Raw genomic sequence first — 14,530 nt, 5'->3', positions numbered from 1 at the left:
AATGGCTGGGGCCCATATTACAAGCTCCCTGCCCTCGCGAAGACTATGCCTGTTCCTTTATGGTACCCGTCTCATATGACAATTAGTACTAAACCAGTTAGGCTGGGAAGACTTGTTGCTAAGGCTCCACTGCTTGCCATCTTCAGGCATTTCCTCCATAGCAAAAAGTCTCCGATTAATCCCTGCCACTAAAAGGAGGGCAGGGACAAAATAGACAAGTGAAACAAGGCTTCGATTGGTTGCCATGAATGGTTCAAACATGACCAAAACTGTTGAGATATTTCTGAGAAAAAAAAAATGAATGAAAAGTTAAATATAGATCAGACATATTGCTTGCATATGAAAGGGCGCAAAGGTTACCAACCATCTAATTACATGTTCCCTACCACCCTCGCTGTCTCCCAAGAGCTTTTCCTCCAGCTTTCATCCCTCCAGCCTACTGTGGTCAGTCTCCTTTCTTCACGACATCTCAGTTGTGCGACTTCCAGATGTCACACATGTTTCTACATCATTTCAGAAAAACTGAAAGACTGACTGATAAAAACCAGATCTCAATTTGCACACCTTCAAGTGACAACCAACTATAATGCCTTCCTTTAGCTTATTATTTGTTTTTACTTTCACCGTCAGACCCAGAAGGGGAGAGATATTAGTACATGGCCATACAAGCACGATTCGGGATGGCCAGAGCTGTAACCACTTGTGTACAGCGTCTCGCTAGAAGAGTTGGTTCCTACCAGGGGATAGGCGTTAATGCCTTAATATAGTATCCTTTAAAAACAACCCCATTAATGGGCAAAAAAAAAGCAAATTCTCATGGTCTCTTCGCTCAATGGGAGGTTTCACTTGAAGCTCATGGAACCCAAACCAAAATCTCTAGGGTGTGTTCACAGTGATTTTTCTTCGAGGAGCTTTTTGAAGAGAAACTCTCCAAAATTCTCCTCAAAAAACAGTTTTAAAATAAAATCAACTTCAATTCATTTCTATTGCAAATCCACAGTTTCTGAGGAGGATTTTGGATAATTTCTCCTTCAAAAACTCAGCACAAAGCTCATTGTCAACATACACCAATAGGACTTCCAAATATCATGGCAATTTAATAGTACTGGTCTTTTTATATTGGCCAAAGGGGACCTTTGGGCCGCCTTAGAGGTTTCCAAGGTCTGGATGAGACCACTATAGTTATGTGTCTGCTTTTACCTTTTAGTGGCCTCAATCTCACCATTTCTATTTAATGAAGACTTTAAGCTTTTTCCCTGGGAGGTTCTCACACATTTATGTCCAGTTTAGGGTTATGGCATTATTTAAGCACGGTTAGGCTACTTTCACACATCCGTCTTTCGCCGTCAGGCGCAATCCGGCAAATTTTTTTCTTTTAAATTTTTTCCCATAGACTTGTATTAGCGGACCCAGCAGAAAAAAAATCCGTCACGCCACCAGATTATGTCTAACTGCGAAAGACAGATGTGTGAAAGTACCCTTACTGTACTTGGGCACTTCATATATAAGAATGAAAGGTGAAAAATTATTTAGGGAATTTTATGGGAGTACAAATTAATTTATTGGATAAATCTCTTCGCTAAACAAAACAGATCCCCCCTTCCTCATATACTTTTTGGCCCAGGAGCCTAAATCTATATTCAGCCCTTCATATTAAGTTATTGCTAATGGCAAAAAAAAACCCAAAAAGGAGCACATAACAAAAAATAAAACATGAAGCACGTTGAACCACACTGGTGCCAGCTTGGCCAAGTCTGCAGGACTTAACGACAGCTGCAAAACAACCATCAAGCTCCATGAAAGCAATCTGCGAGACAGAGAAAGCTGAAATCCTAGAGAGAAGAATCTATGACACGCAGATTGAGAAAACACAACAACATGCCAAGGCCCTTCACTGAAATCTGGAGGCTAAAAGCTGGCAGACAATGTCCAAATTTAAGCAGAACAAACAAAAATACACAATGAGGGGTTGAGAGCCACAAATAGTAGATCTCGTGGGGAACAGTTCACTTTTACAGACGGAAAGTGCTTGGATTTCTAGGGTAAAGATGGAAAATTTGGATTAGGCAGTTACCATTAATAGAGAGAGTTACCAGGAACACAGAAATCCCACTCATATCAATGAGAAATGTGTAGTGACGCATTTTCCCTAGTGGGGGCACTGCAGGAAAACCACTAGGTCCCATCAGAATTTGTAGCTGATCACTGGTGATCAGGGCCGGCTCCAGGTATTCATGGGCCCTGGGCGAAAGAGTCCCGGTGGGCCCCTTTAACATATACCACAATTCATAATGCACGGATACGGCAGAGAAATATAGGTATAGTACAATGCCAAAGATTACACATACTTCTTACATTACATGAGTGATATCTATTGTGCATTCTACATTAGCTCAGAAACCGGACAGTATAGGCCTCTATACAGAATAATGAGCCCCATATATTGCCCCATACAGTATAATGGCCCCATATAGTGCTCCATACAGTATAATTGGCACCACATAGTCCTCTGTACAGAACAATGAGCCCCATTTATTGCTCCAAACAGAATAATGAGCCCAATATTATGCCCCATACAGAATAATGAGCCTCATATAATGCTCCATACAGTATAATGGGCACCACAGAGTACTCCATACAGAATGAGCCGCATATATTGCTCCATACGGAATTGACCCCATATAATGCTCCATACAGTATAGTGAGCCACATATAATTCTCCATATAGTATATGATGGGCCCCATGTATTGCTCCATATATAATGGGCCTCATATAATGCTCCATACAGTATATGATCAGCCCCATACAGTATACTGAGTCCCATATATTGCTCCATACAGAATGGGCCCCAAATAATACTCCTTACAGAATGGGTCCCATATAATGCTCCAAAAATAATTGGCCCCATAAGATGCTCTATGTATAATGGGCCCCATATAATGCTCCATATATAATTGGCCATATAAAATGCTCCATATATAATTAGTCCCATAAGATGCTTCATATATTATTGGCCCCATACACTGCTCCATATTGAATTGGCCCCATAAGATACTCCCTATAGAATTAGCCCCATATAATGCTCCCTATATTATTGGCCCCATAAGATACTCCATATAGAATTAGCCCCATATAATGCTCCATATATGGGCCCCTTCTGATGGTCCCCATATATTGCTCCAAATATATATATAAAAAAAAAATTAAATACTCACCTCTCGTTGCTTGACGCTGTTCTGCTCTGGACTCCTCAGCATCGGCGTCTGCCTGCTCTGTGCTGCGACTGCTCAGGCAGAGGGCCCTCACTGGTGACGTCATCGCGCCCTCTGACCTGAACGTCACAGTCAGAGGATGGAAGACGCTGCAGTGCTGGAACCGGGAGAGGTAAGTATCGCAAGTGCCGGGGCCCGGAGCAGGCGGGGGGTCCACTCGTGGGGGCCGGCACTATAGCGCGCCAGGGTCCCCGACGGCGAGTGGGCCCCCTACCTGCTCAGGGCCCCGTCAGTTGCCCGGCCCTGCTGGTGATGATCTAATAATCTTTGACCCTATTTAAAGGGAAAGTGCCATCAGAAAATGACTTATTGCCTTAAAAAAAATTAAAAAAAAAAAATTATGGACAATAGTGGGGTTGTCCGATGTAAAGTGAAAAGTCTGTAGTCACTGTGTGACTGCAGACTTATGAATCCCCGCGGGACACGCATTGTATGCTGTGAGGAGCCGCTGATTTCGGAGTCGGGAAAGGTGGTGATTTATTAGTCATGCATACTCCCGGCCATAGCCCGTCTAGTGGAAGCGACCGTGCTCCATACACTTAATGAATCATGTGCGTCTGTAAAATGGCGTGCACCTTGCCACATATCTTCCTCCAGTTAGTGACTGGAATATGAATTGATATAAGGAATGCTACAGCTCATCATGAAGTAGATGAGCTGTGTGGTGCGACGTCCCTGTCCTGCCCCAAGCGCGGCACATTTTGGCAGAGCTCTGCAACAATGACGTTAAGATGGCAAAAATAGCCCAAAAAATTTTTTTTTAAAGAGATGCACCTCAGAATTCGGCCTGGATGTACTGGTCAATTAGAAAATTTCAAGATTAGATTTGTAATTTTTAATAAAAAAAATATTGTTTCTGAATAATAAAAAAAAAAAATTGGTATTTAAAACAAAACCCTGATATAAAATATATATTTTTTATGACAGCATACCTGTTCTTTGCAGCAGCTCAGACATTTCTGAACACTATACACATGTGGTAATTGCAAGTTCAGAATAATGCTGAACACATGTTGTGAGATCCTGCCAACTGGCCGCAGCTCGGCAGACTCCACGTCCAACAAGACCAAACATAGGATTTCTTTTGGTTTCTTTAGAGGCTGCGAGTGCAGGGAGAAATGAATGCGTACAAGGGCCAATACCGGCCATCATACCTGGTTACCAAACATTTATATTCTGTTCCCACAATGCAATCTAGCTGCAATTTTTTTGTCTTGATTTTTTTAAAACTGTTGTAAAAACACATTTTTTTGCTGCGATTTTTGGATGTAAAGATTTACTTTAACAAAAGCAGAAAGGTCTGGACCATGCTCAACGCCCACCAGGAGGCTTTTAACATTAGTGTTCTGCCTTTGATCGATTTGGATGACATCTTCTACGTTATCCAAGAAAACTTAAACAAGGGCCGTTGATCAGAGACCTAGTGCACCTTCTAGATTTAGAAAATCGATTGTGCATGGCCCGGTCTTCAACGATGTTGGGCAAGAGTTTTATTTCCATGGATGATGTAGAGGACCTCATCTACGTCAAAAGCTAAGGAAGGATAACTTAGGGTGGTGGACATGGTTTGGAGATGTTCATTAGACTGAACAAGGTTCATTGGCGTACCATACGCGAGATCTACAAGTTTCTTTTTACAAGGTACTGTTTGCCAGGCTGCCAAGTGGGAGAGAAGATAGACAGGTCGTTAAAAAGAAAATTTTAGGTGGTACAGTCTTTCAACTGGGAAACAAAATTCTAATCTAAAAAGTAAAATGATATATGCTTTTAAAAAAAAAGTCCATTTGAGCATTCGTAACCCCTTAGCTAAGAGCGAAAGAAATCTGTAGAACTGTTTTGACCACTCTTGCTGGTGGAGCAGTTACTTTAACTTTTCCAAAATCGTCTATTCCTCCTGGACAAGATGGGGTTACACGTACTATACAGAGTAACACAGCCCTGGCACTTCTAAACACCGGCTGCTGCAGACACATCGTTCCTACAGTTGTCAGGGAAACTTCCACAGAGAGACATAAAAACATCTTGTACAGGGCATGACTGATGGGCATTAGGAAAAAGAGCGAGAGAGAGACTGCCGGGCAAACCTGGAGGAGATGCCAAGAACAGACAAGGGTGAGAAAGAAAACCCACGCTACCACCTACGAACGCGGCGGGGAGCCTTAATCAAGTGCACTCTGAAAAACACTTCACAAAGAGAATGAGTGGTTAACTCAAGATGGTGGAAGGTACATAATTATTTCGACACAAGCCTTCACAGCCTCAATAATCTATATTACACACATACTGTACCTGGACACTGATAAAGCTTCCTGGCCTGTGCAATATCTCCAGCACTGAGTCTCGTTCTTTGTCCTATCGACGGTTTCACTCCATTGACTTTATATCTTGGTTCAATTGTGTCCAAGTTAATTCCCCTGTAAATAACCCAGAAATGAAGATTGAAAACCATCTGGATCTACTCACACAAGTAACACTCATTGACCAAAGAAGGGTAAGGGCGCAGTCAGACGGCCGTATAACATCTGAACGTAATGCACAGACTGGCTGGTGGATCTCCCAAAAGACTAATACATTTTCTTCAACTTGGGTTGGGAGAGCCCACCGGCCAGTCCGTGTACGGCGTTGATTTCGTTCAGATTTATACAACCATCTGATTGTCAGAGTTCTGCCAAAAAAAAAAAAAAAAGTTTGGCAGCTTTCTAATATTTCTAGATTTCTTAAGCAGAGTTCACACCAGCTTGTGGAAATTCAAAAAGCATCACAATCGAAACCAGACAGACCCCATAATAGCCAATAGAGACCCTCTGCTTTTTTTTTTTACCAGAGTTATACAACGGATAATTTTTGGACATTACAGTAAATCCTAAAATGGAACAAAAGGAATTCCTGAAAGCAAGTGTGAACTCAGCCTTACATCTGTCAAGATGTTCTTGTTATTAGAACAAGACAGGACTATGACCATCTGCGCTAGCCAGTTGCCACATGAATTTGATGGTACCACGTGCATACCACCAGGACTGAGTAATCCTTTTGAGTTAATGAATGCCCATGGCAACATCTGGTGCATGCCCCAGCAGCCTACATGAAAAGCATTTACCCAAATGAGGTGTGAACAAAGCCTTAGAGCCAGCAGTCCAAGCTGAGGGACATTTCTGCTGATGTGTTTATCACTGGTGTATACAGTTGTCCATAAGCTGCCATGTTAAGAGGGTGCGGAAAGGCCACAGATACTGCAGTCATGTGCTACTCTATACGTTCTTGTTAAACACAACTTTTTTAAGCAAGACAAGGGTGCCAATTTAATGGGGTAACAGGACAGCAGTACCAGACTACACAGTTTCGTAGTTTAAGAAAAGAGCTGTAAACACAGATTTGTAGAGATTTACAATGAAGATCATTGGCTTCGTTATTTTTATCCTTTGACGATTACAAAAATGAAATAGTTACAAGAGCATAAACCTCCTTTAATAATTTTACAAAATTAATTTCTTCTTACGACTTGATAGCCCTCACCTTGAAAAGGTATTGCGAGCATAGTGCATAATACTGTCAAAGTCATAAGTTTCATCTAAATAGTTAACTTCTTCTGGCTCCATTTTCAGGAAGTTATACTCCTGTCCTGAGGAAAAAAACAGTCAGTTAGATAGATATACAAGCCTATTATCCCTCCACCAATAGAAAAAGCAGGTAAGAGGCCCCACCCATGAGGAGTCTGGTATCTCAATAATTTAAATTATATCTTTATTTATTTCTTTACTTCAAATTTAAACACTTGGGGTTTCCTTCTGTAATACTGAATACACCCCAACAGTGCAGACAAAAATGGAACCAGCTAAATTTTCTCTAGTACCCGGTTGAATGTTGTCACGGACGATTGAAACATGGTCATCTCGGTCAGGTCTTGTGTGTTCATGCCAGAATCCTATCACATGTCCCAGTTCATGAACAACAATCCCAAATTTATCACAGTTTTTTCCGATAGATATGGCTTGTGGTCCTGCTCCACGTCGGCCCACGTACGAGCAGCATCTGGAGAAGGAGATAAAAAATAATACCTACAATTACAGAAAGACAGAGTGCACAGGACTTTCTACAGTGGACAGCAGGGTTCATTTTAGAATAAGGTATCAAGAAATTACCCGCAGGGTCTGTAGGTGAAAACAATGTAACTGTCCTCCTCAGTCCGCTCAACAAAGGTGACACAAACATGTTTTTCCCAGTGTCGCATGGCTTGCCTGAATATTGCTTTCTGAGATCCTGCAATGGACAACATTTCAAAGGTTAGTGCGATCATTACCCTAAAAAAACTAAAAACAGAACGAGGGAGTTTTATCACGGCACGGTAAGCCTTTAGAAGTGTTCACAGGGAACTTGGCGCCAGAGGGAGAAGCCACTCGGCGCCAGAGGGAGAAGCCACTCGGCGCCAGAGGGAGAAGCCACTCGGCGCCAGAGGGAGAAGCCACTCGGCGCCAGAGGGAGAAGCCACTCGGCGCCAGAGGGAGAAGCCACTCGGCGCCAGAGGGAGAAGCCACTCGGCGCCAGAGGGAGAAGCCACTCGGGAGAGGGCACTTGGTGCCAAAGGGAGAGGGCACTCGGCGCCAGCCATGTAATGATCCAAGAAACCTACACACATAGCTGGCAACAACCTACTTGTATATAGCTTCCTGTCACCAAAGGGGGCATTGCAGGACACGTGTATGCTGGAAAGTCTAGCAGCAACTGGCTACTGAGAAGAGTCATGCCCTTCAATGACTACCGAGGCAGTGATGTTGAACGCCTAGTATGAATAATGTATGAGTGCAGATGGGGGCACTTTTTTATAACTACGGTAAATGGATTGTCCACCATTGGGGTCGGGTTTTTTTTTTTTTTTATTACTACTTAAATTCATGTATTTGGGGCTACAAAATATTTTTGCAACTGGGCTTCAGTAAAAAAATGTGCACAATGAGTTCTACAGCCTCTGTGTTGCACTGTCTGTTGCTGGCTGCAGAATGAGTTAGTTTAGAAACTGTTCGTCAGCCCAGAACGTTTGTACCTCTTAGTCGTCTTTGTCTGAACCCTTCGCAGTCGATTTATGACCACATCAGAGTTTAATGTGTTGGGAAGCTAAGCCAGTAAAAACCGAAACAGTGCAAACGTTTACATGGAACCAAATTGCAAAAATTAATTTTAGCCTCAAATACATGCATTTAAGTAAAAAGAAAAAAAAACAAAAACATTAGCCCCCAGTAGTGGAAGGTCTCTTTGGTGCGAGATAATTTTTACAATAATCCCATAACCTTGTTCTTCTACATCCAAAGGACTCCCAACACTCACCAGTGAAGTTCCCATTCACGACAAAAGGAATAATGCCATGTGGCCATACTCGTTCTGGCCGAGAGGTAGCGGCTCGCCTGCCACGAGACACCCGTCTGTCTGTCCGTGCACGTCTGCCTGTCCTAGACAATGAACTATTCCTTGCAGGAGAAGACCCTGAAGAAAGAAGGACAACAAATATTGGTACAAAAGGGAGCTACAAAATAATGCATGAAAAAGAAAAATTAGGCAGGTGCAAAAGCTTTAAACCGAAAATAAAAAAAATACAAAGCAAAGTGGTCAACCATCTGCTGGTTTACAGATATTGTAGAACTGCAACTTATGTCCCGGGAAGCAACCAGGGGAATTCCATATTTTTCACAATTAAAAAAAAAAGGACAAGTTTGGTACTTAATGACTGAGCAGCACCAAGAATATTGCTGAAGACTCAAAATCGTATGTGAACGCAGTCTTAGACACTACATATCCGATAACTAAACGCCAACGTACAGAAATATGTTTCCCCTTAAAAGGTGTAAATCCCAAACATTACATGACAGCAAGGCCACATGCCAACAAATGCTGCCAAACACCTGGGACAACTGACCATGACAGGATATCATCGTCCCTGAATATTTATGCTGATGAAGCAAATGGAGTACAATGTTTGTGCGCTTCGCCGTCATCCTGCCATGACCTTGATTATTAAGACCGGACTTGAGGTGACAAGACACGTTGTCCAGCAGAACAGAATTCCTACAATATCTCTCCTTCCAATAACACATACATATCTCCATCCATAATAAATGTGTGTAAAATATATTTCTATTTTTTAGCACTTTGCAGCATTTTCTTCTTCTCTTGTCTTAAACGTTTACAATTTAAGAATGCTTCCAGAAACAGAAGTGTTATTAGTTTAATTCTATCAATTAACAAAATGCAAAATGAATGAACAAAAGAGAAATCTAATTACACCAATATTTGGTGTGACCGCACTTTGTCTTCAAAACGGCATCAAGTTCTTCTAGTTACACTTGATCCAAACATCTTGGAGCACTAAACCACAGATCTTCTGTGAATGTCGCTTGCACATATCCTTCTGTCTCTTCATGTAACCCTACACAGACTATGGCGGCCAAATCATCACTTACACAACTCATTGCTCTTCATTCCGAGGAACATAGTTCTTAGAGGTTGTCTGCTGTGAGGTTTCTCTGGTGCCGGGAGCATGCGGTCATGTAGCCACACGTTTACGATTTGCATACATCCAGCTACATTCTGGCCAGACTTGTCCAATCTCACTCAATACGCTTGAATTGAGAGAGGCAGTGCAAGTCTAGTTGACATGTGACCACATGTATGCAAATCACATACTTGCGGTCATGCACCCGCCTGCTCCCGGCACCAGCACTGGAGAAACCTCACAGCGCGTAGTGTGCACGATGTAAGGATTCACAAGTCTGATCACCGACCTACCAGCAAGAATACTGTCTCTCACAAACCTCCTACTCTGCACTCATTATCTGTATTAATTGCACCTGTCCCCCCAAAAAAATCAATCACACTCCCACGTTTCCACCATGGTCAGGACCAAAGAGCTGGCTGGGATGGGCAACAGAACAATAGGTAAGCAGCTTAGTGAGAAGGCAACAGCTGTTGGCACACTTATTGGAAAATGGAAGAAACACAAAATGACTGTCAATCTTCCTTGGCCTGGTGCTCCATGCAAGATCTCGTCTCATGGGGATGATCCTGAGAAATGTCAGGAATCATCCCAGAACTACACGGGAGGATCTGGTCAATGACCTGAAGAGAGATGGGACCACAGTCTCAAACATTACCATGAATTACACCTTACTTAATCCAATCCTGCAGAGGACACAATGTCCCCTGCTCACACCAGCACGTGTCCAGGCCTGTTTTAAGTTCACCAGTGACCATCTGGATGATCCAGAGGAGGCATGGGAGAAGGTCATGTGGTCACATGAGACCAAAATAGAACTTTTTGGTATCAACTCGATGCCCCGTGTTTGGAGGAAGAAGAACGATGAGTACAACCTCAAGAACACTGTCCCGAATGTGAAGCATGGTGGGGGGAAACATCATACTTTGGGGTGCTTTTCTCCAAAGGGGACAGGACAACTGCACCATTTTGAAGGGAGGATGGATGGGGTCATGTATTGCAAAATTTTTACCAACAACCCCCTTACCTCAGTAACAGCATTGAAGACTGGTCGTGGCTGGGTCTTCCAACATGACAATGACTCGAAACACACACACAGCCAGGGAAACTAAGGAGTGACTCCGTAAAAAGCATTTCAAGGTCTTGGAGTGGCCTAACCAATCTCAAGACTTGAATCTGAACTGAATGTTGCCCAGTGACAGCCCCGAACCCTGAAAGATCTGAAGATGATCTATATGGAGGAGTGGGCCAAAATCCCTGCTGCAGTCTGTGCAAACTTGGTAAAAAAAAAAAAAAAAAAAAACACTACAGGAAACGTCTGACCTCTGTAATTGCAAACAAAGGTTTCTACACCAAATATTAATGTGTGTGCAAACGTTGCAAATTTGCCTGCGGATTTTTCCGCACTGAATCCGCATCTCTTGGCAGAAAACGGAGGTGAAAATCTGCGCGTTTTCGGTGCGTTTTCTATGCGGATGTGATGCATTTTTGATGCCTTTTTTATTGCGTTTTTGAAAGCCAAATAAAGATGTATTATTGAACCAAAAAAAAAAAAAAACGATTTGTGATGTCATTTCTTGTCCAACCTGATCTTTTACATTTGTCGAACCCACACTCCATTACACAGATAGATAGACAGATATGGGATAGAAAGATAGATCTATAGTTAATATCTATCGCTCTATGTATAGATCTACCCATCTATCGATCTCATTCTTTCTATCTATCTATAGGTAGAAGGAATGAGATAGATGGATAGTTAGGAAAAATGAAACAGCACTAATATTGAATGGGTGCACAGCCTCCCAGCAATCAATCCATACTTGCCAATGTATAGCAGTCAAAAAAACGGAAGATGGAGATATAGAAGGAATGAGAGATGGATAGAAAGATAGAAGGAATGAGTGATAGATCTTACCATACTTACAACCACACCCAATTCCTGCGACGCCCTCGATCGCCTGCAAAATATAATAAACCAACCGTATACTCCCTGTCCGACGTAGTCCAATTAATAACGAGTGTCCCACGATGATCTCACCGCTCTATAGGGCCTCCAGTGACACACTGACTGGAGATAATGGCTCCTGCAGTGCATCACTGAAGAGGTTATTTTAGTTCATTGTCTTGCTTTATGGCAATGCTGCGTGGGAATTTTCCCACGCAGCTGTGCCGCAAGTGAGAGTATGAACTATACTGTACTCACAGCAGCGGAGGGATACAGTGCGGAAGGATACCTTCCGTTATTGTATCCCGGAGCCCCTGGAGAGCGGTCGCATCTGCTGATGTGACAGCTCTCCACGGGAGATCGGTGTGGGACAATCGTATTAATTGGATTATGTCGGACACAGGGAGCATATTGCTGGTTTATTATTTAAATTTTTTTTTCAGGTGAGAGGGCTTTGGGGATTAGGTGTAGATGGTGAGTATGAACTATATATGTACTGTATGTGTCTTTTCTTTTTTTTTTTCTTTTTTTTACATTCAACACATTAGCCAGATGATGGGACTACTACTGTCCCATCATTGGCTAATGTGTCAATCACAGTTACTGTAGCAGGCATAGCCGGATGGGACTTGTAGTTCCATCGCACGATGCCCACACACACTCTGACACAGCCCCGGCAGACCCCCAGACAGCCACGCAAACCCCCAGAAAACACCGCCAACCCCGCACACAGCCCCGCCAACCCACACACTTCCCTCCTCCTGATCTGCAGCGTTTCATCCGCAGCTAAACCATAGATCTTGTTTACATCTGCGGATGTGCCTGACTCAATGCAAGTCAATGGGTGCAGAAATGCTGCAGATCCTCGCAAAGAATTGACATGGTGCGAAAAAAAAACTCGCTGCAAATCCGAACGTTTTTTTCCGCAGCATGTGCACAGCGTGTTTGAATTTACATAGGTTTACATGGTACTGTACACCACATGGAAAACTGCTGCGGATCCGTAGGGCCAGATCCGCTGCGGATCCTTAGCCAAATCCGCAACGTATGCACATACAATAGAAAAACAGAACTTGGGGTATCAAATACTTATTTCATGCAATAAAATGAGAATTGTGCAAAAATCCTACAATGTGATTATCTGATTTTTAATTTTAGATTCAGTGTCTCACAGCTGTAATATATATATATATATATATATATATATATATATATATATATATATATATATATATATATACACATACATACATACATACAGTGGGGCAAAAAAGTATTTAGTCAGTCAGCAATAGTGCAAGTTCCACCACTTGAAAAGATGAGAGGCATCTGTAATTTACATCATAGGTAGACCTCAACTATGGGAGACAAACTGAGAAAAAAAAATCCAGAAAATCACATTGTCTGTTTTTTTATCATTTTATTTGCATATTATGGTGGAAAATAAGTATTTGGTCAGAAACAAACAATCAAGATTTCTGGCTCTCACAGACCTGTAACTTCTTCTTTAAGAGTCTCCTCTTTCCTCCACTCATTACCTGTAGTAATGGCACCTGTTTAAACTTGTTATCAGTATAAAAAGACACCTGTGCACACCCTCAAACAGTCTGACTCCAAACTCCACTATGGTGAAGACCAAAGAGCTGTCAAAGGACACCAGAAACAAAATTGTAGCCCTGCACCAGGCTGGGAAGACTGAATCTGCAATAGCCAACCAGCTTGGAGTGAAGAAATCAACAGTGGGAGCAATAATTAGAAAATGGAAGACATACAAGACCACTGATAATCTCCCTCGATCTGGGGCTCCACGCAAAATCCCACCCCGTGGGGTCAGAATGATCACAAGAACGGTGAGCAAAAATCCCAGAACCACGCGGGGGGACCTAGTGAATGAACTGCAGAGAGCTGGGACCAATGTAACAAGGTCTACCATAAGTAACACACTACGCCACCATGGACTCAGATCCTGCAGTGCCAGACGTGTCCCACTGCTTAAGCCAGTACATGTCCGGGCCCGTCTGAAGTTTGCTAAAGAGCATTTGGATGATCCAGAGGAGTTTTGGGAGAATGTCCTATGGTCTGATGAAACCAAACTGGAACTGTTTGGTAGAAACACAACTTGTCGTGTTTGGAGGAAAAAGAATACTGAGTTGCATCCATCAAACACCATACCTACTGTAAAGCATGGTGGTGGAAACATGCTTTGGAGCTGTTTCTCTGCAAAGGGGCCAGAACGACTGATCCGGGTACATGAAAGAATGAATGGGGCCATGTATCGTGAGATTTTGAGTGCAAACCTCCTTCCATCAGCAAGGGCATTGAAGATGAAACGTGGCTGGGTCTTTCAACATGACAATGATCCAAAGCACACCGCCAGGGCAACGAAGGAGTGGCTTCGTAAGAAGCATTTCAAGGTCCTGGAGTGGCCTAGCCAGTCTCCAGATCTCAACCCTATACAAAACCTTTGGAGGGAGTTGAAAGTCCGTGTTGCCAAGGGAAAAGCCAAAAACATCACTGCTCTAGAGGAGATCTGCATGGAGGAATGGGCCAACATACCAACAACAGTGTGTGGCAACCTTGTGAAGACTTACAGAAAACGTTTCACCTCTGTCATTGCCAACAAAGGATATTTTACAAAGTATTGAGATGAAATTTTGTTTCTGACCAAATACTTATTTTCCACCATAAAATGCAAATAAAATGATAAAAAAACAGACAATGTGATTTTCTGAATTTTTTTTTCTCAGTTTGTCTCCCATAGTTGAGGTCTACCTATGATGTAAATTACAGACGCCTCTCATCTTTTTAAGTGGTGGAACTTGCACTAT

At 42.6% G+C, this 14,530-nt stretch overlaps 1 protein-coding gene across 2 annotated transcripts in view; it reads right to left on the bottom strand.

The window, feature by feature from the left end:
• BMP1 (bone morphogenetic protein 1) overlaps window positions 1-14,530 on the bottom strand; it is a 115,383-nt gene that overhangs the window by 33,959 nt on the left and 66,894 nt on the right. For both annotated transcript variants that reach the window (XR_013215546.1, XM_077262146.1), the window contains exons 3-7: window positions 8,593-8,748; window positions 7,413-7,530; window positions 7,124-7,302; window positions 6,787-6,892; window positions 5,563-5,687 (exon numbers count right to left, since the gene is read on the bottom strand). Coding sequence is in view for 1 of the 2 variants with exons in the window: in XM_077262146.1 (XP_077118261.1) it covers window positions 5,563-5,687; window positions 6,787-6,892; window positions 7,124-7,302; window positions 7,413-7,530; window positions 8,593-8,748 (684 nt within the window). In the remaining variant the exon portion in view is untranslated. The remainder of the gene's footprint in view (window positions 1-5,562; window positions 5,688-6,786; window positions 6,893-7,123; window positions 7,303-7,412; window positions 7,531-8,592; window positions 8,749-14,530) is intronic.

Source organism: Ranitomeya variabilis, chromosome 5, assembly GCF_051348905.1.
Source record: "Ranitomeya variabilis isolate aRanVar5 chromosome 5, aRanVar5.hap1, whole genome shotgun sequence".
In the NCBI taxonomy this organism is placed as follows: Eukaryota; Metazoa; Chordata; class Amphibia; order Anura; family Dendrobatidae; genus Ranitomeya; species Ranitomeya variabilis.
The sequence above is the reverse complement of the archived record's forward strand: the minus strand, read 5'-3'. Positions and strand labels throughout refer to the sequence as shown.